Source organism: Somniosus microcephalus, chromosome 24 (assembly GCF_052327205.1).
Source record: "Somniosus microcephalus isolate GS21.2 chromosome 24, FLI_Smic_1.0, whole genome shotgun sequence".
NCBI classification, from domain to species: domain Eukaryota; kingdom Metazoa; phylum Chordata; class Chondrichthyes; order Squaliformes; family Somniosidae; genus Somniosus; species Somniosus microcephalus.
The window spans coordinates 36,274,088-36,298,613 of NC_141010.1; the positions used below are offsets into that span (position 1 = coordinate 36,274,088).

Consider the following 24,526-nt stretch of genomic DNA (forward strand, 5'->3'; position numbering starts at 1 on the left):
ATTAACAGGATTCACTGGGTTCTCAATGCCACGGCTGGAGATAAAGGCTCAACCATCTAACACTTGGGAAGCGCAAGTACGATTTTATTTCCAGCCACTCGATTGAGAAACTCGATGCTTGTTTTTTTTTTGCTGCTGCTGGCAGAAAGCAGCTATTTTGGGGTTGAACCAAAATTCTTCATTTATCTGCAATCCAATTCCTGAGAGAAATTCCAGTGGCAGCAAGGCTGCCATTTCCAGCGCACGGCAACTTTAAAGTACTGACCTGAGATAAGCAAAACACCCTCTCACACAAAAGTAACAATTTCAAAAGAATGATGGCTCTATCTATTTTAGTAACAAATATAATGCAAATGAGTAATCTCATGGACTCTCTAGTAAGGCATCACTCACATTGCTAATATACTCACTGCAAAGTCTTGATGCTTTGAGACATTTTTTTTTTTTAAAAAGGAAAAATAATGAAGTTAAGCTGCCCATCCTTAAAATTCCTGCTCAACCAGGTTTGGTTCTTTTCATCTCTCCCCCAAAATAACTGGGCCCTCTCTGTCTGCGGCAGATCCGTTCTTTATTGAAAGCTGGGGTGTGGGTGCTAGCTGGCACTGAGCGAGTGTCGGTCGGTCAGCCTGCCCCCCTCCCCCTCAGGGCCTGTTACTTTAATTGACAACCTGCCCCTGACAACCGCGGCGCTCAGCTCCTGCCGTCTCTTACCTGGAGCTGGGCTGTAAATGTGTTGACACGGGATGCTCCCCTGAGGCCCGGACGTTGGCTCCTGTCAGCCTCTTCTTTTTTTTCCCCCCCTCTGTCTCACTCTCTTCCCCCCCGCTCTCGCTACTTGTTTTCTGTTGAAGCTCAGCCTGGGTCTCCGCCGGTCTCCCTCCCTCTGCCCTGTGTCTCTGTGGCTCGCCACCCCGCCCCCATTCTCCTAACGTCCCCCCTCTGTGATGTCATTGCGCGATGACGCCCGCTGCCGAACCCGCCAGCCAGCGCACTGCCCCTCTGTGGTGGGAGGTTGCCAGCACACGCGAGGATTTCTTTTCCTTCCTCTTGCTCTCTGCAAAAAGCAGAAATGTCCTTTGAATTTTCTCCCCATGTCCTCCCCTGAAGCCACTGACTGTTTTTTTTCTGCTGGGGTGCAGTTCCACAGGTGCTGCTGGCCTTCAATGCCTCGCCCAAGTACTTGGGGGAGGCCATAAATATAACAGTCACTAATAAATCCAAATTTCCTGACCCAAAGAGCGGCAAGAACTCATTACCATTTAAATTTTTAAAAAGTGGCAAGAATGTGGAAGGCACTACCACCAGGAGCAGTTGAGACCAATAGCTAGAGGGAGAAAGGAATAGCAGGATATGCTGATAGGGTTAGGTGAAGAAGGGTGGAGGAGAAGCAAATGGCCTGTTTCTATGCTGTCTCTTCTCTTAGGCAGTCCCTCGGAACTGAGGATAACTTGCATTCACATTAAAAATGAGTTTGCAGGTGACTGATGAGTCCAATGTGGGACCTACAGTCTCTGTCACAGGTGGGGCAGACGGTGGTTGAAGAGGCGGGTGGGTGGGGTGCTTGGGTTGACGTGCGCTCCTTGCGCTGCCTGCACTTGGCTTCCGCTTGCTCCCGGCAAAAAGACTCGAGGTGTTCGGCGCCTTCCCGGATGCGTCTCCACTTTGTGCGGTCTTGGGCCAGGGATTCCCAGGTGTCGGTGGGGATGTTACACTTTTTCAAGGAGGCTTTGAGGGTGTCCTTGAAGCGTTTCTTTGGCCACCTGGGGCTCTCTTGCCGTGCCGGAGCTCCGAGTAGAGCGCTTGTTTTGGGAGTCTGGTACGTAACTCTATGAGTTGCCATTCTTCGTGTGTGAGCCTAGATAGTAAGTCTCAGTAAGCTATTCGACTGGGCATCACAACAGAGTCTGATCCTTCAAAGCTCCTACATCTTTCAGAACTCCTCTCTCATCCTTTACTGGACTGGGTTGGACCGGCTCCTCAACTTCCTGCTGCTGTTCCCAATCTTGTGTGCTCCTCACCTCCTTACCACTGTTCTTCGAAGTGGTTTCTCTAGGTCTGTGTTTCTCTAAAGTAAATAGCCCTAATTCTAAGGGTCTTTCACAGAATCACAGAAATCCCACAGTGCAGATAGAGGCCATTTTGGCCCATCGAGCCTGCACCGACACATATCCCACCCGATCCCCCTAACCCCCACACCAACACATATTCCACCCTATCCCTGTAACCCCACGTATTTAATCCCCCTAACACTAAGGGTCAATTTATCATAGCCAATCAACCTAACCCGCACATCTTTGGACTGTGGGAGGAAACCGGAGCACCCGGAGAAAACCCACGCAAACATGGGGAGAATGTGCAAACTCCACACAGACAGTCACCCGAGGCCGGATTCGAACCCGGGTCTCTGGCGCTGCGAGGCAATTGAGAGTCATAAGGCCAGGTATTAATCAGGTAGCCCTCCTCTGCACATTCTCCAGAGCCTCAATATCTTTCACCATATGTGGGAACCAATGCGACAAGTACGAACATACCAAAGCTTTCTACAGCCTATATTGCTCTCTTCACACACTCAATAGTCTTCTCAATATATACTAAAACACTATTGGACTTCCATATACTGCTTATGCACTTTTAATTAATTTTCAACTATTACCCCAGGTCCTTGTCTTTAACAAATACACATGTCTGGATTTTCCCCATCCTAAAGCATGATATTGTACTTGTCCCTGTTGAATGACATTTGCCACACAATATCCCCAACTTATTTAAATAGTTCTACAACCTATTAATTTGATAAAAAATTATTTATCCCATGCACATTTTTGTGACATCTGCAAATTTACAAATAGTTCCATTAATGCCTTTGTCCAAACCAATTATGTTAATACTTAAGATTGGAACCCTGCATTAACCTTTGTGTATCCATGGTTTGACTGGCATCTCCATTTGAGTTTGACAGATACATTTTTAATTTCCTTTGTTCGGCTCTATATTCAAAGGATTTGGAAAATATGTCAGGCTGACTTGCTTACAGTCAATAGTTCTGAAGCCATTAAAGAGAGAGACAGGAGTCGCCATGGAGGGTTAGTCAGCAAAATTCCTGCATAAGGTTATGTTCAGAGCTCTGATTTTAGGTTTGATTTTATATTGAATGTTACTTTAAATCTACTAATTATCCATGCTACTATTTTCTTATCTATTTAATGTTAATAGATTCAGTCAGTAGTTTATAGCCTAAACCATGGTCCAATAGAATATTCTACTGCTTTCCCAAGTCAAGATCATGTGACATATCCATCAAGCTGAAATGCAGTGATAAGGTTTCTATTCAACCCCTTGGCTCATTACAATTCATTAGATATTGGGCAGGTAAAGAAACAGACAAATTTGAAGGAATTGAGGGCTTGCTTATGTGATTGATCTCTGGCACTGAATATAAGAAAAATATATGAGGTAAAAAGCAAAAAACATAATGAGTACCTTAACTCTACCTCACCACCACTTCTCTCGACCCCTCCACGGTCTCTAAATTGTTAGACTGCTTGTCTGACATCCAGTTCTGGATGAGCAAAAATTTTCTCCAATTAAATATTGGAAAGATCAAAGCCATTGTTTCCGGTCCCCGCCACAAACTCCGTTCCCTAGCCACTGACTCCATCCCTCTCCCTAACATCTGTCTCAGGCTGAACCACACTGTTCACAACCTTGGTGTCATATTTGACCTTGAAATGAGCTTCTGACTACATATCCGCAGCATAACAAAGACCGCCTATTTCCACCTCCGTAACATCGCCCGTCTCCGCTCTCGCCTCAGCTCATCCGCTGCTGAAACCCTCATCCATGCCTTTGTTACCTTGAGACTTGACTATTTCAACGCACTCCTGGCTGGCCTCCCACTTTCCACCCTATGAAAACCTGAAGTCATCCAAAACTCTGCTGCCCGTGTCCTAACTCGCACCAAGTCCCGTTCACCCATCACCCCTGTGCTCGCTGGCCGACACTGGCTCCCGGTTAAGCAACGGCTCGATTTCAAAATTCTCATCCTTGTTTACAAATCCCTCCATGGCCTCGCCCCTTCCTATCTCTGTAATCTCCTTCAGCCCCACAACCCCCCGCAACCACCACCCCCCCCCCCCCCCGAGATATCTGCGCTCCTCTAATTCTGCCCTCTTGAGCAACCATTGGTGGCTGTGCCTGTTGTTGCCTAGGCCCTAAGCTCTGGAATTCCCTGCCTAAACCTTTCCGCCTCGCTACCTCTCTTTCCCCCTTTAAGACGCTCCGTAAAACCTACCTCTTTGACCAAGCTTTTCGTCATCTGCCCTAATTTCTCCTTATATGGCTCGGTGTCAAATTTTTTGTCTTATAATACTCCTGTGAAGCGCCATGAGATGTTTTACTACATTAAAAGGCGCCATATAAATACAAGTTGTTGTTGTTAATGTAATAGTTTGTGTAATTCATAGTTTCCCAGCTCCTAAGGGCTCCATGAGCAGATCCAAGAGGGTCGACAGGGTCATCAGATTGCTGTTCGTCTGTCATTAGATTTCTATGCTTGTTGAATTGATAGCATGTTACAGGAAACTTCGCGATATCCGGCACCGACGGGACCGGCGTGATGCCGATCTAAGAAAACTTCCGGACAGACCAGCGCTAATGTTGAAGGATACGGAGGTTTTCATCTCCGTATCTGACAACAAACACTGTTGCTTAGCAACAGCTTGTAAACAGTCGGCCCGTACCTTGGAAGCGTCTCTGTAGCTTAGCAACAGCTTCAGAGAGGCTTTCCAGAGACTGACTGTTTAAAAAAATGCTAGGAGAAGAAAAAAAAAGAAGAAACCTAACAAAACGGCTGCTGATTTCTGCCGTTAGATCGAGGTTTCCGGACATACAACCTCCAGATAAACCAAAGTTTCCTGTACTTCTCTTGCTATACGCTTAAAAAAAAAAGTATTTTCTGCAATGATAGCTCTGCTTTCCTTTGAGTAGCTAACACCATCTTCCCAGAGACAGCACCTGGATCCCTGGGAGTTTGTCAATATTTGCAAATGGTCCCGCACAGAAATATTTAAAAAATGCAGTTTCTTGCTCAAAGGCCTAACATGACAAGTCCAATATATGGTTTTTTGTAGTCGAGCAAAAGAAAGAAAGAAAGACTTGCATTTATATAGTGCCTTTCACAACCACCGGACATCTCAACGCGCTTTATAGCCAATGAAGTACTTTTGAAGTGTAGTCACTGTTGGAATGTGGGAAACCATTCAATAGATTTGCAAACATCTCTCACTCCTGATACTTGCTCAATGTTGACAGCTCTGATTTTTGCAAGCTGTTAAGTATCAGTCATTGCAAAAGCGAATCACTCTTGGTTTTAAATAGGGACCTATTTTGATGACTGTTTCTGTTTAAAATAAATGCATCTGCACACGTTTCCATGGTCTTGCAAGTTATGTCACCCCTGACGTTTATATGTTATTATATGCAAACATTATCAGAAAATAGACTCCAGAATGGTATTGAGATGCTATATTTCCTGATGCTGCTACTTATCTTCCAATTGGCAGTTCTTGAAAAATTGGGCCACCTTGGTGAAATATTACACCGGTCAGTCTGTGGAAATGTTGTATTGTATTTCCCACAGGCCACAGAAAATGGAATATCATTTTGTCATGGTTGGAAACGTTAGATGCTGCAGCGTTATCTGAGTTGTTTTATATTAATTTTAATAATGTTTATTGCTTTAGGTGATCTCAGTTTGTGTCGACCACCTGTTCCTACATTTTTAGTTGTGCCCTCCCAATAAAGGAAGGAGACACTCGTAGATGTTCCCTCTCACTCATCAACAGCCTTTACAAAACAGTCCATCCAGCAGAAATGAAATCAGAAAACGCTGGAAATACACGGCAGGCCCGTCAATATCCAAAGAGAGAAAAGATGGGCGAATGTGTTGAACGTGGACCCTTCAATGACATTTATACAAAAGCAAAATACTGCGGCTGCTGGAAATCTGAAATAAAAATGGAAAATGCTGGAAATACTCAGCAGGTCAGGCAGCGTCCGCAAAGAGATAAACAGAGTTAACGGGCTGGATTTTATCAATGGGGACGCGTTGGGGGCGGGACTGCTGGTTGTCGGGTTTCAGTCCCGCCCCCAATGACATCCAGCCAACCCACGGGCTTAGCTGGCCAATTAAGGGAAAGCCGGTGACAGAGAACGTCAGCGTATGACGTTTCATCTTGACAGATGAATTGTCATCGTTTGACAGCTTTGAGAAGCTGTCAAACACTGACAATCTGTTCCTTGGTGAGTCTTTGTACTCAAGACTCACCAAACCTCTTTCCTGAGCAGAAATCAGACGGCTGTTGCATCGGAGAATGCAGCAGCCATTCCGTCATCTCTGCCGTGGAGATGAGGAGCCTTCGGATCCCCAAAGGTTGAAGCCTGCAGGAAGAAACAAAGGTAAGGAAACTTTTTCTAACACTTTTCACTCACCTGCCATAATTACCTCTCCACACTTGCACCCATCTCTCACCTCCACAGCGCACCTTTTGACCCCTCTCACCCCCGCAGACCCTGGTGGGGTTTCCCGACGTCGGGAAGCCCGCACTTGTGTTGGTAAAATGGGGATAAGCCTCTTAACTGCCTCTTAACTACCTGTTAACAGGCAGTTAAGTGGCTGTAATCCCCTTTCCGTCTCAAGGAGACGAGTCCCTGCGCGAGTCAGGGACCCGCCTCCCAGGAAGATGGCACAGAGGCGGGTTGGGAGCGGGTTCGGTACCTGCTCCCAGTTTCTGCCATTTTCCCAGCAGTCCCACCTCCAAATCCGCCACCCCAGGGCTGGCAAAATTCCCCCCATGGTTTCAGGTCGATGACCCGTTAACCCTATTTCTCTCTCTACAGATGCTGCCTGACCTGCTCAGTATTTCCAACATTTTCTGAACTTACTTTTACGGATGATATCTACAGCTGATATACTAACCCGTCATTTTTTCCTTTCAGATATTGACGGGGCAGCTGTGCATTTTCTGATTTTATTTCAGATTTGCTGCTTTTCTTCTTTTTATTGTACACACAGCAGCTTACCAACACCATCCAATCTTCACCCAATGTTCACACAAGTGGACTGTAGCCGAAACTTCACTGCTAACTTATAAACGCCATTGTGCCAGTGACTTCTCCATTCTAGATTTAACTGGTTGTTGCTTAATTGAAGCATTGACACATAAAGAAAGATCTCTAAATGTTCGTATTAAACCTGGAAATACCGTCACTCTGTGTACTTACCAGTTCACCAAAGAAACCAGCTGCAGGGGAATCTCCATGATTCACACTCGAATGATCCACCTTCTTGATTACATGCCAGCCTTTGCAGGAAAAAGCTTTGCGAAAGACGTCATCACATTGAACGGCCCGTTAATGCCAATTTCTTGCTCTCTGATGCAACTAGACCTCAGGGCCCAAGAAAGATTAATTTCAGTTTATGTTTGTATTATACATAATCCCATGATTAGAGTATTGCTGCACCAGACACATAACTTGGGGACTCTTAATTATCTGTATAGTTGAGTCAATGCCAATGGATTATGGAAGGGGAAATTGGCGAGAGTTCCTGTCCCAGTGACTTGTGCTGGAAATATACATGTGTAGACATTGGTTGAAGAGAAGATTGGCTGGACTGTGATGCTCCCTCCACCACCCCCCACATCTGAACAGTGTGCACTACAATGATGACCATTTGGTCAGGGTACTGGCAGATGCATGGTATCCATGCACCCTAGAAAGGGGTCAACACCTTCAGGAGTGGGGATGGGAGGGGAGCAAACTGGAGCAAGAAAAAAACCCAACAGCATTAACTTGGTCTTAATGCAGATTAATCGGCTCATTTTGGATTCATATTCATCCTAAGCATTAACAGTGCAGTTTGTCAGAGTAGGCAGCAGTAAGTTCAGGCTTGCTAAAGGCACCAATAAGTGATAGATTCAGGAAAGACAGCAATGAAGTAGTTTCAGGAATGAATATGGGGCTACCATTAGTAATGGTAAGTCGAGCCACAACATCTTAGCCCACTTAAGCTTGCCTTAACAAAAGTGATGTACCATATATGACTGTGAATCCCAGCTTTACTTAGGCTTTATTAATAGGCTGAACTTAAATTATTCCCTGGCACCTCATAAAACAGGCCACTAGGTCAAGCTAATATGAGGGAGGGGGAGGTCGTTGGTCAAGCATTTCTCCCAGATGGGAGGAAGAGAAAAAACCCAGATATTGTCCATCTTATACTACTGTAGGCCCACATCTTGTTGGTCAATTATAGAGCAGTAATAATTGCAGCAATGAAAAAGCCCATGGCCTTGGAATACTCCATTTCCAGAAGCAGAGGGAGGCAGCATAAAGACAAGTAATCTTGTCCGAGAAATAAAATGGGCAAAAATGAAGTTGTACCAGAAAATAAGTATGAAAATATTAGTAATCAAACTGTTAGACATTTCGATCACCCTGCTTCAAAATGGATGTACATGCATTGGAATGGATTCAGAGAGGAGAAATGAGACACATATTGGATGTAAATGGATGAACTACAAGGAAAGATTAGAGAAGCTTTTTAGCAGAATCTTACCTTCCAGGCCGAGTTTGAGGCGGGACTGCTGGTTTTCAGGTTCCAGTCCTGCCCCCAGCGACATCTGACGAACAGATGCTATTTTGCCCTGATTGGTCTAGTTAAGCCCGCCCTGTGGGCTTGCCGGCCAATTAAGGGAAAGCCGGTGTCAGATGACGTCAGTTGATGACGTTTCATCTGCCGGTTTTCTTAAAGGCATATGCACCACACTTGTTTGACAGATGATTTGACAGTGTTTGACAGCATTGCGGTGCTGTCAAACATTGCCAATCACTGTCCAAAGGTGAGCCCTTGCACCTAGGCTCTCCAATTACTCTTTCCTTAGGATAAAACAGATGGCAGCTGCAGCTGCGATTGCAGAAGCCATCTGTCACTTCTCCCGCTGAGATGAGGCTACACAAACACTTCACAGCTTGTCACCTGCAGAAACATCTAACCACATTAAAAATAACTTTCACAACATGTCCTTACCTCTGATACTAACCAGTGTCCAATTACATCCTTTACACCACTTCTGCAGCTGTCATCCAAACATCAACTTAACAACAGACCCACAGCATGCCTCACTTACCCTGGCAAGGTTCCCCGACATCGGGAAGCCCGCAGCAGCAGTCAAAAAATTAGAAAAAGCCTCTTAACTGCCTGTTAACTATCTTAACAGGCAGTTAAGTGACTGTAATCCTCTTCCTGCCTCTAGGAGTCGGGACCCTGCACAAATCGGGGACCCGACTCCTGGGAAGATGGGTTGGAGGCGGGTTGGGAGCGGGTTTGAGATCCACTCACATTATTGGGGATTATCCCAGCAGTCCCACCTCCAAACCCACCTCCTCAGGGCTGGTAAAATCCAGCAGTCTTCTGGACAGAAGATAACTAAGGGAGAATCAGTCAGTTATATATAAGGTATTAACGAGTATAGATAATGTAAACCCAGACTATTGTTTCAATGTAAGCTCAACTCGGAGGATCAGTCTTCAGAAATGTAAATTAATGACACAAATTTAAAACAAATACTCGGAAGAACTTATTTATTCAAAGGTTGATAAGTATTTGAAACAATATACCAAAGTAGCAGAGCCAAGGACATTAGGGCCATTCAAAATTATGGGCTGGGCGAGTCAGGGCCCTGGAGGGTCAAATTCGATTTTTTTCCTCGACTGCTTTTATGTCCATTTCAGTTGAAAACTATCGCTCTCCTCTCACGCCACTGTGCCTCTCTTTAACTAGTACCCCATTCTGAAAACAACATCACAAAACTTTTATTTTTCTAGGCTTTTACATAGAAATTATGTCTTATGAAGAACATTTATTCAAAGAGGCTGACAGGAGCTGAGCAGAAGTCTTTATTTTCAGGTCTGCAAAAGTACATTATTACATCATTCTGACTGCATATTGACTGTACACTACATTAGGCTAAAAGTGAGAGGATTTTTGATGAGTTTGTCTTGAGAAGATTATATTTTCTTGCCAATTTATGACAACTACTCAAAGAAGAAATACAATTGTGTCTTATTAAATTTGAGGACTACTGTGGCATTCTGCACCTCACTCTAAAATTCATGCAACATTTTTTTCACTGCTCCATAAAAAGGCAGAATCTATCACTTATATGTTTTCTCATTCTTAGAATTCATTTAAATAATTCGCAGATACTGAGGATTATATTTATGATCTTTTCGTAAGAACTCAGCTTCATTTAGAGATTATCAGTGTATGTATGTGTTCTCAACTGTATGTACCAGTCCGTACTGTGTGTGTTTGGTTCCTCTTTTGTGCGTTAGGAGTATCATACATTCATAGAATCATAGAATGGTTACAGCACAGAAGGAGGCCATTGGGCCCATCGAGCCCGTGCCGGCTCTCTGCAAGAGCACTTCAGCTAGTCCCACTCCCCCGCCCTTTCCCCGTAGCATAGGGTCTGATGAAAGGGAGGAACTGAAAGAAATCAGTATTTGTAGGGAAATGGTGTTAGGGAAATTGATGGGATTGAAGGCCGATAAATCCCCAGGGCCTGATAATCTACATCCTAGGGTACTTAAGGAAGTGGCCCTAGAAATAGTAGATGCATTGCTGATCATCTTCCAACATTCGATGGAATCTGGAACAGTACCCATGGATTGGAGGGTAGCTAATGTTACCCCACTATTCAAAAAAGGTGGTAGAGAGAAAACGGGGATTACAGACCGGTAAGCCTGACATCGGTAGTGGGGAAAATGCTAGAGTCCATTATAAAAGATGTAATAGCAGAGCACTTGGCAAACAGTGACAGGATCGGACAAAGTCAACATGGATTTACAAAAGGTAAATCCTGCTTGACTAATCTACTGGAATTTTTTGAGGATGTAACTAGTATAAAATAGATAAGGGAGAACCAGTGGATGTGGTGTATTTGGACTTTCAGAAGGCTTTCGATAAGGTCCCACATAAGAGATTAGCATGTAAAGTTAAGGCACATGGGATTGGGGGCAAGGTATTGACTTGGATAGAGAACTGGTTGGTAGATAGAAAGCAAAGAGTTGGAATAAACGGGTCTTTTTCCAAGTGGCAGGCAGTGATTAGTGGGGTACCGCAGGGATCGGTCCTTGGGCCCCAGCTATTCACAATATATATTAATGATCTAGACAAGGGAACTAGATGTAATATCTCCAAATTTGCAGACGACAAAAAGCTGGGTGGGCGTGTGTGCTGTGAGGAGGATGCTGAGAAACTCCAGGATGATTTGGACAGGTTGGGTGATTGGGCAGAAACATGGCAAATGCAATATAATGTGAATAAATGTGAGGTTATCCACTTTGGTATCAAAAACAGGAAGGCAGATTATTATCTGAATGGCAATAGATTGGGAGAAGGGGAAGTGCAACAAGACCTGGGTGTCCTTGTGCACCAGTCGCTGAAAGTAAGCATGCAGGTGCAGCAGGCAGTTAAGAAGGCAAATGGTATGTTGGCCTTCATAGCGAGAGGGTTTGAGTACAGGAACAAGGATGTCTTGCTGCAGTTGTACAGGGCCTTGGTGAGACCACATCTTGAGTGTTGTGTGCAGTTTTGGTCGCCTTATCTGAGGAAGGATATTCTTGCCATGGAAGGAGTTCAGTGAAGATTCACCAAGCTGATACTTGGGATGGCAGGGATGACGTATGAGGAGAGATTGGGTCGATTGGGCTTGTACTCGCTGGAGTTTAGAAGAATGAGAGGGGATCTCATTGAAACTTATAAAATTCTGGAAGGACTGGACAGACTAGATGCAGGGAGGATGTTCCCGATGGTCGGGGAATCCAGAACCAGGGGTCACAGTCTAAGGATAAGGGGTAGGCCTTTTAGGACAGAAATGAGGAGGAATTCCTTCACCCAGAGAGTGGTGAACCTGTGGAATTCTCTACCACAGAAGGCAGTAGAGGCCAATTCATTAAATATATTCAAGAAGGAGTTGGATATATTTCTTAAGGCTAAAGGAATCAAGGGGTATGGGGAGAAAGCAGGGACCAGGTACTGAACTTGGATGATCAGCCATGATTGCATTGAATGGCGGAGCAGGCTCGAGGGGCCGAATGGCCTACTCCTGCTCCTATCTTCTATGTTACTATGTTTTTAGCCCGGCAATTTTTTTTTCTTCAGTTACTTATCCAATTCCCTTTTGAAAGCCACAATTGAATCTGCCTCCACCATCCTCTCAGGTAAATTGCCATTGTTCCCAACCCGTTAATGCGTTGAAAGGGTGGAATTCGGGTCAGTACTCGGGTAAGGGGGAGGGAGCACAGTTTTCTGTGGAACCGATGAATCAGCTGGTTGTGCCAACGTGACAGTTTTGTACATCACTGCTGCTTTCTCAGCTGCGCTTAATGTAGGTATGTCCTGATTAAAATGGGCCAGCTGTGAGAAATGCACAATTGTGCTGACATTGCTTTAAGATGTGGCGCCTGTTCCTTTAGCCTACCTCAAAGCTGTCTCCTTCGGACTCCGGGTTCTTCTTAGTTTACTTTTAAGGTCTGCCTACGTTGCTATTCTCCCTCTCAATCGATCTAAACACATCACCACTCCTCCTGGCAAGTACTTCTGATTCCCTACATTTTTTTCTTTCATTCTCTTTGGAATTCCTTCCATCATTATATCCACTTGTTCTCTTTTGCGGTGTTGTGCCCTGTCCTTTCTTCTGAGCTTCTTTAAATATGCAGTGTACACAAGCCAACATTTCAGTGAGGTCCTAAGAGACTGCATCACAAGATACAAGAAGCTGCGGCACCATCCGACCTCTGCAGGGTGAAGGACTATATTAACGTCACTAGGAAAAGTAGAAATTAGCTTCAGATCAGCATGTGGTATAAACAGAGTAGACAGGTAACTTGTGGGGAATAAAAGCATTTGCGTCTCAGCTCACATAATTTGAAACAGTGACGATCGTTGGCTACCTGGTTCATGCCACTCAATGGTCTACTTCAGCTAGAAACTCCTCCACATCGTACAATTATCCGTTGAGCAATGTCATGACTTTACTTGTGGACTAAACGTAAAGCAAGGAGGAATTTCTAGCCACCTCTGTCTTGTGTGTGTGTCTTTTGTGCAAGTTTTAGGTACAAGTTTTAAAAATAATTCTGTGTAATCTAAGTTTTCATAAATTCAATACATTTAACATCTGCTCAGAAAAAAAATTGCCAACTCACAATTTTTCAGTGAACCAGTGGGATCTTGCCACAGTCGGTTTAGGTGTCATTGGATGGTGGGTTTGTGGGTAGGGCATGTATGGGACTGTTTCTTCATGCTCCACAAGGAAGTGGATTCTGGAGAATGAAACACTCCCTACAGAACCAATGCAGCATTTCCATTTTTATAACACAGTGCCAGCATCAGACAGTCCGAAATCAGGAAGAGCTTAAGTTCGATGCAGAATAAAGCTCTCTGCCCACTTCAGAGAAGCATGCACTGTGCCACCAATGTTGTGGTGTATGTGCCTTTAAGAGCCCCTGTGTACTGTAATGCCGGTAATGGCCACTCAGGCTATATAAGCCTGTATAGTGTCTTGTATCTGTTAGTTCACCTCCAGACCTTGTTCAGTAAACACCTGTGAAACCAACTCCTGCATTCCGTGTCTCCATTAACACACGGATACAACAAATGTGGCATTCCCATTTCTCACATCAGTCATCTTCAACTGCTTCTCGGAGAGAGACTGCTAAATTAGTGTTAAATTACAGACAATTTAGTGTTGTGGTTCATGATCACTAGAAATTGGGTTGTGCAAACTCATTTCACTTAGGAGCTTTTCAACAGAAGAAAGCGGAGACTTTTAATTCCATCAGTTTGGGCTGAATCCAAACCCGAGGTCCAGAGGCGAAAGGACAAGACCCGCACTCTCAGATTATTTTCGTTTAAATAAATTGATATACAAACTGGCGATGAGAATTCTATCTGCACAAAAGTTATTTTTTTTTAATTAGAGCATTTCATATGGGAAACAGCAGCAGTGACAATACACATATTACTGGGAAATGTTAGAGAGATAAGGGCACAGATCTAAGCAATGCTGAAAAGTGAAATACTTTCAATATGATCCCTGCTTTCTTTCTCACGATAGTGCAAAATTGGGAATCTTTGTCACTTGATCTTATGTAAAAGCATAAAATACATAATAGATGCTAAGGATTATTTCTTCCTGCCATGTCTGTGTATAACGCTGTTTTCGATGCAAAGCACGATAAAGGAGTTGGTGCAGCCATACGAGTGCTGCTCCAGGAGCTTTCCACTCGTGAGTGACGTCGCGAGTCCTTTTACACCGTATCCCCTTCGCCATTCATTACAATTGTTGTCTGAAACTCGAATGCCCCGGATGCTTGATCCATGCCAGACGAATTTACGAGGCCTAGTAATGTAAATGAAAGCAAACTTCAACTGGGTTAGTTGCCATTTTATAGTTTGATAGCAGCCATTTTGTTGTCCTCTCCATCTATTGTCAACTGTCATATATCTACACCCGTGAACCTCTGACCTTATGAACTCACTACTCAGAGATATCTTCTGACAACAACCATGTCATTTAGAGGATATCTGATGGCTAAATCCATATAAAGTTTTATTCCGGTCACTCGTCACTTTAATTCTCCGCTCCACTCCCACTCTGACCTCTCTGTCCTCGGCCTCTTACACTGTTCCAATGAAGCTCAACATAAGCTTGAGGAACAGCACCTCATCTTTCGATTAGGCACTTTACAGCCCTCTGGACTCAACATTGAGTTCAACAATTTCAGACTATAACCCCTGCCCCCATTTTTTCAGACGGCAGCTGTTGATGATTCTGCCATCCCCATTTGCAACATTTAATCTCGTCTGCCTTCCATCCTGGCACAGACCCCCTGCCTCTGCACCTGTTAAATCCCTAACTTTTTCCAGTTCTGATGAAGGATCCCAGACCTGAAACGTTAACTCTCTTTCTCTCTCCACGGATGCTGCCCGGCCTGCTGAGTGTTTCCAGCATTTTCTGTTATTTCAGATTTCCAGCATCCGCAGTAGTTTGCTATTGTAAAGTTTTATTATTCTCATCTCAGAATCTCTTCATCTCAAATAACTAAATCCAAATTAAATACAACATGGATGCTCAGTGCTTCCTAATGGGGAAGGAAGTGGAAATTACAGGACAAGTACCCTCCCCATCTGTAGGCCTTTCTTCCATACTGAAGAGTTGGTCTCAGAGGACTGGGAGCAGGGACCCCGCCCGTCCTCTTACCAGGGAAGGCTCTGTATAAAAGGGTCCTAAAAGAGTTTTAAAAATGCTTTAAATGGGGGAATAAAAACAAAATTACATTTTTACTGGTAGATACAGGTTCAATAGTAGCCTTCAAAAGGGAATTGGATAAATACTTGAGGGGAAAAAAATGCAGGGATATGGGGAAAGAGCGGGGGAGTGGGATAATATTTTTTTTGGCAAAATTGCATTGATCTTATCATGGCTCTTTCCAGCATCTGACTGCTACAGGATAGCTAATCATGTTTCCACTACTAGTCCATCATTCAACAGGAGTACCACTGCATTGTATACTCTTCCCCCCCCCCCCCCCGCATAAGCTGCAATTTTTCACCATGCACATGATACAGGAATACAACCTTGCCAAGGTGCTTTCGGCCTGATATTACCACAGGCTGATTGCCATGTTTTGACCCATTCTATACTCACCATGAGGCATCGGTCATGACATTTTGACCTGTGAATGAATAAATGGGCATTTTGTGGTTGAAATGTGCCTCAGAGCCACTGAAGAGAGTATCCCAGTTGTAAAAGAGCATTTCACCCTGTAAGAAAGGACAGGTTTATAACAGTTTTAGATTATAAATAGCTGACGAGATTGACCCCTGAAGAGAGAAGACAGACAGACAGAGAGAGAGAGAGAGAGAGAGACAGAGAGAGAGGAGAGAGAGAGACAGAGAGAGAGTAGTAAAGGAGAAATAAGCAACTTGAAGAGGGACACACATGGGGAAAGAAGGATTCAAAAATGAAAACATATATAAATGCTATGGTGGGATTCAGTACCTCAGTACCGTAACTACTAAACTACCCTATCCCACTGCCATTAAACTCAGCCCATGGGGATGTAATGAACTTGAGAACTTCTTGATCGGTATGGCTCAGTTTTACACCAAACTATACATTTATCCACTGAATCTTTCCAGGGAACTCTCTATTGGATTCTTACTACTGTGCTTTGACCATCATAACCATACAGTTGATCCCGAACTCATTCTGATCCAAAGATGCAGTTTTGGTGCAGTTTAGATATTTACTCCTACTGTACAGCAGATCCAATTTGTGTATAACATTTTATATTCTATGGCTTAAGGGACAGTTTTCCAATGGTATTGCTGTATCAGGCACATCAGTAAAGTATTTCACATCTCTTGCGCATGACAAATACTTGCCTTGAGGTTAACAATCGGCGCAGACGCCCTGTCAGATCGCTTCACAATGGAAATCAAGTCCTGGTTACTTGAGGTGAGGAAAGCACGGAAAGTTCCCTGCAGTCCAGCTTCCTGGGCCTGTTGGAAGCACTGCAGATCGGCACCACGAATCCCAGCCATTTCACCCGTGAGGGGAGCATTCAGAGCCACCATATGAAGCTGGAGAAAGAGGAAATACATCACAAATCCAACCGAGTAAATACCTTACAAGTCTGGTCCTTATCCTTTCATTATTATGTGCATTTTCACTAATGTTAGTAATGTGATGAAATATGCCTTCATCAGACCTGCTTGTATTTCCATCAGACCTGCTTGTATTTTACCTGCTTGTATTGTGTGAACCACACCCTTTTGTTCCTATTGTGTGTATTGGCTACGTCCCTGTCTTTTGCCATATAAAGGTCTCAGGAGCTGTATGAGTCATTCCTACCAGACGCCCGATGTGGGAAGACCTGTAATGCTGCTATGTTCTTAGTGATTAAAAGCCTTAGTTGAATCCTTTAAATTCCTTGTCTTTGAGTTATTGAAGGCACATCAATTTTAATCACTAAAACACCAGGATGGATCGACTCCTGAAACCAGAGCGCTTGGATCTGGACCCCCATGCCTCAGACGCAGCCACACAGTTCGGACACTGGTTCCAATGCTTTGAATTTTTCATTGCAAACTCATCCACTGCCATAGCCGCAGCCGAAACCGCTACCGGAGACATGAAACTGGGAATCCTGCGAAACTGGGTGAGCCATCGGGTCTCCCCTCTCATCCAAGATGCCACCAGCTACGAGGAGGCCTGCACCATCCTGAAGGCCCACTACGCGCGGCCAATAAACGTGGTGTACGCCAGGCATCTTCTGACTACTCGCACGCAGCGGCATGGTGAGTCACTAGAGGACTTTATACTAAACCTAAAAGTACTGGGCAGAGACTGTAACTGTAAGGCCGTGTCTGCCATCGTGTACACAGAGGAGCTGATTCGAGACTCCCTTATTGCGGGCCTCAGTTCAAATTATATTCGGCAGAAACTGTTTGAAAAGGAGGGACTGGACTTAAAACAGGCTATAGATATAGCGCGATCGCTGGATATGGCCCAGAGGAACTCTGAATCCTGTTCCCCAGGCCACGCGGCCCACTCCGCCTCGTGCGCGCCGTGGGGGCCGCCATCTTGGAAGCCATCTTCACCTCCCAGGTCTCAGGCCAGCCCAGCACCATCGGAGCCCCAGCCTCCACCCAGGAGCCCCACTACTGCCGCGATGCATCGGGGCCCGAAATGCTACTTCTGCGGTCAGGACAAACACTCCAGGCATCTGTGCCCAGCGAAGGGCACCACCTGTTTTAAATGCGGGAAGAAAGGACATTTCAGCAAAGTCTGCAGAGGGAACCCCGCCTCCAACTCCACCACCGCCGCGTGCGCGCCGTGGGAGCGGCCATCTTGTCCACCCTCATGGAGTCCACCATCTTGTCCCGACTACACGGACCTCCAGGACCCACTGGTGGCCTCGATCACAGTGGATCAATCCAGGCCACATCCGTTGTCTAAATCGATGATGGACACAGAGGTAAACGGGAACAAGGTTAAATGCTTGATTGACTGCGGGAGCACCGAAAGCTTTATTCATCCTAGCCTGGTAAAACGACTTTCTCTAACGATAGTCCCCACACAGGGCAAAATCGCCATGGCCGATAAGACTCATACCTCAAAAATTACAGGTTTCTGCGCGGTTATGTTGTCGGTAAAAGGCAATGATTACAGAGATTTTAAACTATTGATAATGCCAGATCTCTGTGTGAGCGTGATCTTGGGTCTGGACTTCCAGTGCCACCACCAAAGTATCACGCTTACCTACGGTGGGTCCCAGCCGCCCCTCACAGTGTGCGGTCTGGCTACCCTGAAGGTCAAGCCGCCCTCTCTGTTCGCCAACCTCGCACCCAACTGTTGACCCATAGCGACCAAGAGTAAGCGGTACAGCTGGGAGGATAGACGGTTCATTGCGTCGGAAGTAGAAAGACTCAAGCGGGAGGGTATCATCGAATGCAGTACCAGCCCGTGGCGCGCCCAGGTAGTAGTAGTTAAGGGTAGCGAAAAGAAGCGGATGGTGATAGATTATAGCCAGACGGTTAATCTATACACCCAGCTAGATGCCTACCCTCTGCCCTGCATAGCGGATATGGTTAACCAAATCGCGCAATACCGGGTGTTTTCCACCATCGACCTAAAATCGGCATACCACCAGCTCCCCATTAGGCCGGAGGACCGTCCATACACCGCCTTCGAGGCGAACGGACGTCTCTACCACTTCCTCAGAGTCCCCTTTGGGGTAACGAACGGGGTCTCGGTCTTCCAGCGGGAGATGGACCGCATGGTCGATGAGAACCAGTTAACAGCCACCTACCCATACCTAGACAACGTCACCATCTGCGGCCACGACCAGCAAGACCACGACTCGAACCTCGTGAGATTTCTGAAAACCGCCCTCAGACTCAATCTCACCTACAACGAGGATAAGTGTGTCTTTAGCACCACGCGCCTCTGTATCCTGGGCTGCGTGGTGGAAAACGGGGAAATCGGTCCGGACCCCGACCGATTGCGCCCCCTACGGGAGCTACCCCTACCAAACACTCCCAAGGCCCTGAAAAGGTGCCTGGGGTTCTTCTCCTATTACGCCCAATGGGTCCCCAATTATTCCGACAAGGCCCGTCCCCTCCTGAAATCAACGTCCTTCCCGCTCACAGCCGAGGCCCACGCCGCCTTCAACAGCATTAAACACGACATTGAGAAGGCCGCGCTGCAGGCAGTGGACGAAAACATCCCTTTCCAGGTCGAAAGCGATGCGTCCGACTTCGCTTTAGCAGCCACCCTCAACCAGGATGGGCGGCCCGTAGCCTTTTTCTCAAGAACCCTCCAAGGGCCCGAGATCAGGCACTCCTCGGTAGAGAAGGAGGCCCAGGCCATAGTGGAGGCAGTGCGGCACTGGAGGCACTACCTAGCCGGCAAACGCTTCACCCTGCTTACCGACCAGCGGTCGGTAGCCTTCATGTTTAACAGCAAACAGAGGGGGAAGATCAAGAACGACAAAATTCTCAGGTGGCGGATCGAACTCTCCACGTTTGAGTACGACATAATATATAGGCCGGGGGCCCTCAACGAATCCCCCGACGCCCTATCACGAGGGATGTGTGCCAGCATCCAGGGGGACAGGCTACAGGGCCTCCACAATGGCCTCTGCCACCCGGGGGTCACCCGGCTATTCCACTTTATAAAATCCCGTAACCTGCCCTATTCCATCGAGGAGGTCCGGTCTATGACCAGGGACTGCCGCACCTGTGCGGAATGCAAGCCCCGTTTTTTCAGACCCGACCGAGCCCACCTGATCAAAGCTACACGGCCATTCGAGCGCCTGAGCTTAGATTTCAAGGGACCACTCCCCTCCACCGACCGCAACGTGTACTTTCTCAACATTGTGGACGAGTACTCCCGCTTCCCATTCGCCTACCCCTGCCCAGATATGACCAGTGCCACGGTCATCAAGTGCCTCGGCAACCTGTTTTGCACGTTCGGCATGCCTAACTACATCCACACTGACAGGGGGGCGTCGTTCATAAGCGATGAACTGCGCCAATACCTGCTGTCGAAGGGGATAGCCACGAGTCGGACCACTAGTTATAACCCCCGGGGTAATGGGCAAGTGGAGAGGGAGAACGCAACAGTGTAGAAGGCAGTCACCTTAGCACTAAGGCCTAAAGGCCTCCCCACCTCCCGCTGGCAGGAGGTCCTCCCAGACGTACTCCACTCGATAAGGTCGCTACTGTGTACTGCTACTAACACCACTCCCCATGAGAAGATGTTTGTTTTTCCCCACAAATCAACCTCAGGAGTATCCCTACCCTCGTGGCTCTCCACCCCAGGGACAGTCCTGTTACGGAAGCATGTGAGGGGCCACAAAACGGATCCCCTCGTGGAGGCAGTACACCTACTCCACGCAAACCCACAGTACGCGTACGTCAAGCACGCCGACGGGCGTGAAGACACCGTGTCCATAAAGGACCTCGCCTCGGCAGGAAGCGACGACGACGACCCATCACCACCACCCCCAGAAGAACCTCCACCATCCCCAGAGGTATCCTCACCACCCCCAGAAGTACCTGCAACACCCCCAGCACATGGGTATGCCCAGGAGGGCACCACGGACTCCCGGTCGGAACCCGAGGTACTGTTGCGACGTTCAGGAAGGACTATCACACCCCCGGACAGACTAAATCTGTAGAAGGGGTGAATGTGATGAAATATGCCTTCATCAGACCTGCTTGTATTTCCATCAGACCTGCTTGTATTTTACCTGCTTGTATTGTGTGAACCACACCCTTTTGTTCCTATTGTGTGTATTGGCTACGCCCCTGTCTCTTGCCATATAAAGGTCTCAGGAGCTGTATGAGTCATTCCTACCAGACGCCCGATGTGGGAAGACCTGTAATGCTGCTATGTTCTTAGTGATTAAAAACCTTCGTTGAATCCTTTAAATTCCTTGTCTTTGAGTTATTGAAGGCACATCAGTTAGTTCATGCTATTAAGAAGCTCTTTAAAAAGCGAGAACCAATATTTATAGAATGATACAGCACAGGAGGAGGCCATTCAGCCCACCGTGCCTGTGCTGGCTCTATGAAAGAGCTATCCAATGAGTCCCACTCCCCTGTTCTTTCCCCACGGCCTTGCACAATATTTTGTTTTTAAGTAGGTATCCAATTCACTTTTGAAAGTTACTATTGAATCTGCTTCCACTACTCGTTTTACAAGGATGTTGCTGGGAGTAGAGAATTTACAAGGACCTTCCACCAATTACTTTAAAGCTGTGCCCCCTGGTTTTTGACCCCTCTGCTAAGGGAAATAGGTCCTTTCTATCCACTTTATCTGTGCCCCTCATAATTTTATACACCTCAATAAGGTCTCCCCTCAGCCTCCTCTGTTCCAAGGAAAACAGACCCAGCCTATCCAGTCTTTCCTTATAGCTAAGATTCACTACTCCCGGCAACATTCCAGATCGTAACAACTTGCTGAGGTAAAAAAAAGTCTCATCTCTCGAAGAGGTTGGCTCATTCTGGGGGTACGGTTCCATTCCCTCGCGCCCTGCTCAAGTGACCATTCTTCACATGTAGGCCTAGACAGTGAGTTTCAGCAGGCCATTCACCTGCATTGGGGATGTCACAGCAAAGCTCAATCCTGCCCTCACCCAACACACTTTCCAGCGGGAGTCAGTGGATCGCAATTAAGTGCAGGAACCCTAGAGGATTTGTTTTCCCCCTCCCTAGTCCAGCAGTGCGGAGACCAACTGTAGTGCTGCTCCTGCCATTTCATCTGTGGTCAGTGAGCTCAGTATAGAATAGAAATTAATTCAATTCAATTCAATTCAATTTTATTTGTCATATATGCAGCAGACGTGTGTACTGCACAATGAAATGTTGATTTTTACGAGTCCTCCCAACATTGGAATAAATATGGCATAACAATGATAAAAATACAAATAGAAATACAATAATAATAAATAAAACAACAGTAATAAATAATAATAAATTATACGTTCATGAGTCTTATGGCCTGGGGGTAGAAGCTGTTTCGAAACCTGCTGGTACGAGACTGTATGCTTCGGTATCTCTTACCGGACGGGAGCAGGGCGAAGAGGTTGTGGCTGGGGTGGCTCGCATCTTTAATGATTCTCAGGGCCTTCCCCCGGCACCTCTCGGGGTAGACATCCCGGACAGCAGGTAGTTTAATTCCTAATTTTAAAATGGAGCCTTTCTGGGGTACGCCACTTAGGACAGAGGGTTGCCAACCCTCCAGGATTGCCCTGGAGTCTCCAGGAAATAAAGATTCATCTCCAGGAGGCTAATAGCAGGACCGTGGCAGTGGGGAGGTTGGTCATGTGAGCAAACCTCCAGGAATATGTCCAAGCAGAGTTGCCAACACTAACAGAAGTGTATTTAATTATTAAGTCAAAGGTAATGGGAAGTTGGGAACCAATATTTTTGTTGAAATTGGCAGCTGCACTCTTGTTAGGCATGTTCCACTCTGAATTGTGTTAAGACACTGGATTCAGTACATTCTGTTCATGTTTTGTTAGGTGGGTCAATGAGCCAGTAAAGAGAACAGAGTGTTAGGAGCACTTTCCTCTAGAGACTGTATTCCAATCAACATACACAGTAAAACGGGTTCTTTTCAAGGGCCATTTATTCATGATAATTTTAGATAAACCATTTATTCTTCACAATACCAGAGCACAATGACAGATTGCACCACAGTAACACCACAAAGTCACTCATGCGTGATATCGCAGTGATGAAAGTAATTATTCTTGCTCATTTACCACTAAAAGCAAACTTAGGCTTGCCAGATATAGGCTTGAAGTCTTTGTTCCTTTATGTAAAAGTTTCTTTATAAAAATCTGTGCTTGTGTCCTTTGTTCACCTCGACAGCTTGTATATGGTCAATGGAGTCTTGACCTTATTTCAACATTAATCCCAATTAATGGGTTATGATTTCAACACTACTATGACTTTCCACTATGAGTCTCGCATATATATAAAGCTTTGAGTCCGTCACACTACAAAATCTCAAAAGTATATTTAAAAAAAAGAAAGACTGTCATTTTATACTAGTTTCTTTTGACCTTTTGAGCCAGGAATTTACAAACACCCGCCAACCTCCAAACTTCCCTCACTACCAGCTATTCATTTCTAATTGATCTCAGGATGTTACTATTTAGAGCAATTTGAATTTGTGGCCTTTAAAGGACAGACAAGGTTCAACAGAGCTATAATTTAGCAGCAGAATAACACATTGTGCATTATATTGTATAATGCTCCTGTTGTTATAAAACAGCACCTCATCCAACTGAGTGTGAGCAATGCCACGGGAGATCCGCTAATGTCTAAACTATAAACAAAGAGTCACATGACTGGTTCCATCTTGGCTCAGTTGGTAAAGGCAGTGTATAATGGAGCAATACAAATCTGAATGACACAGGTTCAGTCCTTGGTTTGTGCTGAAGTGGTTGAAGTGGCGCCAAGTACAACAATTGGCCTCAGCACAATACCATAGCACATCCATTTTACAAAGGTGTTGTTGGGAGTAGAGAATTTACAAGGATGTTGCCGGGAGTAGAGAATTTGCAAAGATGTTGCTGGGAGTAGAGAATTTACAAGGATGTTGCCGGGAGTAGAGAATTTACAAAGATGTTGCTGGGAGTAGAGAATTTACAAGGATGTTGCCGGGAGTAGAGAATTTACAAGGATGTTGCCGGGAGTAGAGAATCCTAGCTATAAGGAAAGACTGGATAGGCTGGGTCTGTTTTCCTTGGAACAGAGGAGGCTGAGGGGAGGCCTTATTGAGGTGTATAAAATTATGAGGGGCGTAGATAAAGTGGATAGAAAGGACCTATTTCCCTTAGCAGAGGGGTCAAAACCCAGGGGGCACAGATTTAAAGTAATTGGTGGAAGGTTTAGAGGGTGTTTGAGGGGAAATTTCTTCACCCAGAGGGTTGTGGGGGGTCTGGAACTCATTGCCTGAAAGGGTGGTAGAGGCAGGAACCCTAACCACATTTAAAAAGTACTTGGATGTGCACTTGGGATGCTCTAACCTGCAGGGCTATGAACCAAGAGCTGGGAAGTGGAATTAGGCTGGATAGCTCTTTGTTGGCCGGCGCGGGCACGATGGGCCGAAATGGCTTCCTTCCGTGCTGTAACTTTCTATGATTCTATGAGCATTTTTGCACTAAAAAAGGTAAAATCAACAAGGGTTCCCGCTCCTGAATGCTAACCTGAAAGTACCTTTTTGTGGAATTCAAGTGAGGACAAGATCGGGCTCACATGTGATGCTCCCTATGGTTCAAATACCCTGCCAACACTCGCTACACATGGATGTCAGATGAGGACATGATCCAACTCAGCAATGATGCCCCCACATAATAAAACAGCCTACCAAGACCAATG

At 45.7% G+C, this 24,526-nt stretch overlaps 2 protein-coding genes across 4 annotated transcripts in view; both read right to left on the reverse strand.

Moving 5' to 3' along the window:
• LOC147101236 (ORM1-like protein 3) overlaps positions 1-896 on the reverse strand; it is a 64,677-nt gene extending 63,781 nt beyond the window's left edge. Inside the window, exon 1 of the mRNA XM_085966507.1 lies at positions 712-896. The gene's annotated coding sequence lies outside the window, so the exon portion shown is untranslated. The remainder of the gene's footprint in view (positions 1-711) is intronic.
• Positions 897-9,936: 9,040 nt separating this feature from the next.
• The window catches only part of LOC147101237 (uncharacterized), a 181,387-nt gene continuing 166,797 nt past the window's right edge, over positions 9,937-24,526 (reverse strand). For all 3 annotated transcript variants that reach the window (XM_085966510.1, XM_085966509.1, XM_085966511.1), the window contains 3 exons: positions 16,511-16,708; positions 15,771-15,886; positions 9,937-14,462 (listed from right to left, as the gene is read on the reverse strand). In XM_085966510.1, coding sequence (XP_085822636.1) covers positions 14,246-14,462; positions 15,771-15,886; positions 16,511-16,708 — 531 coding nt within the window. In that variant the 3' untranslated portion in view covers positions 9,937-14,245. The remainder of the gene's footprint in view (positions 14,463-15,770; positions 15,887-16,510; positions 16,709-24,526) is intronic.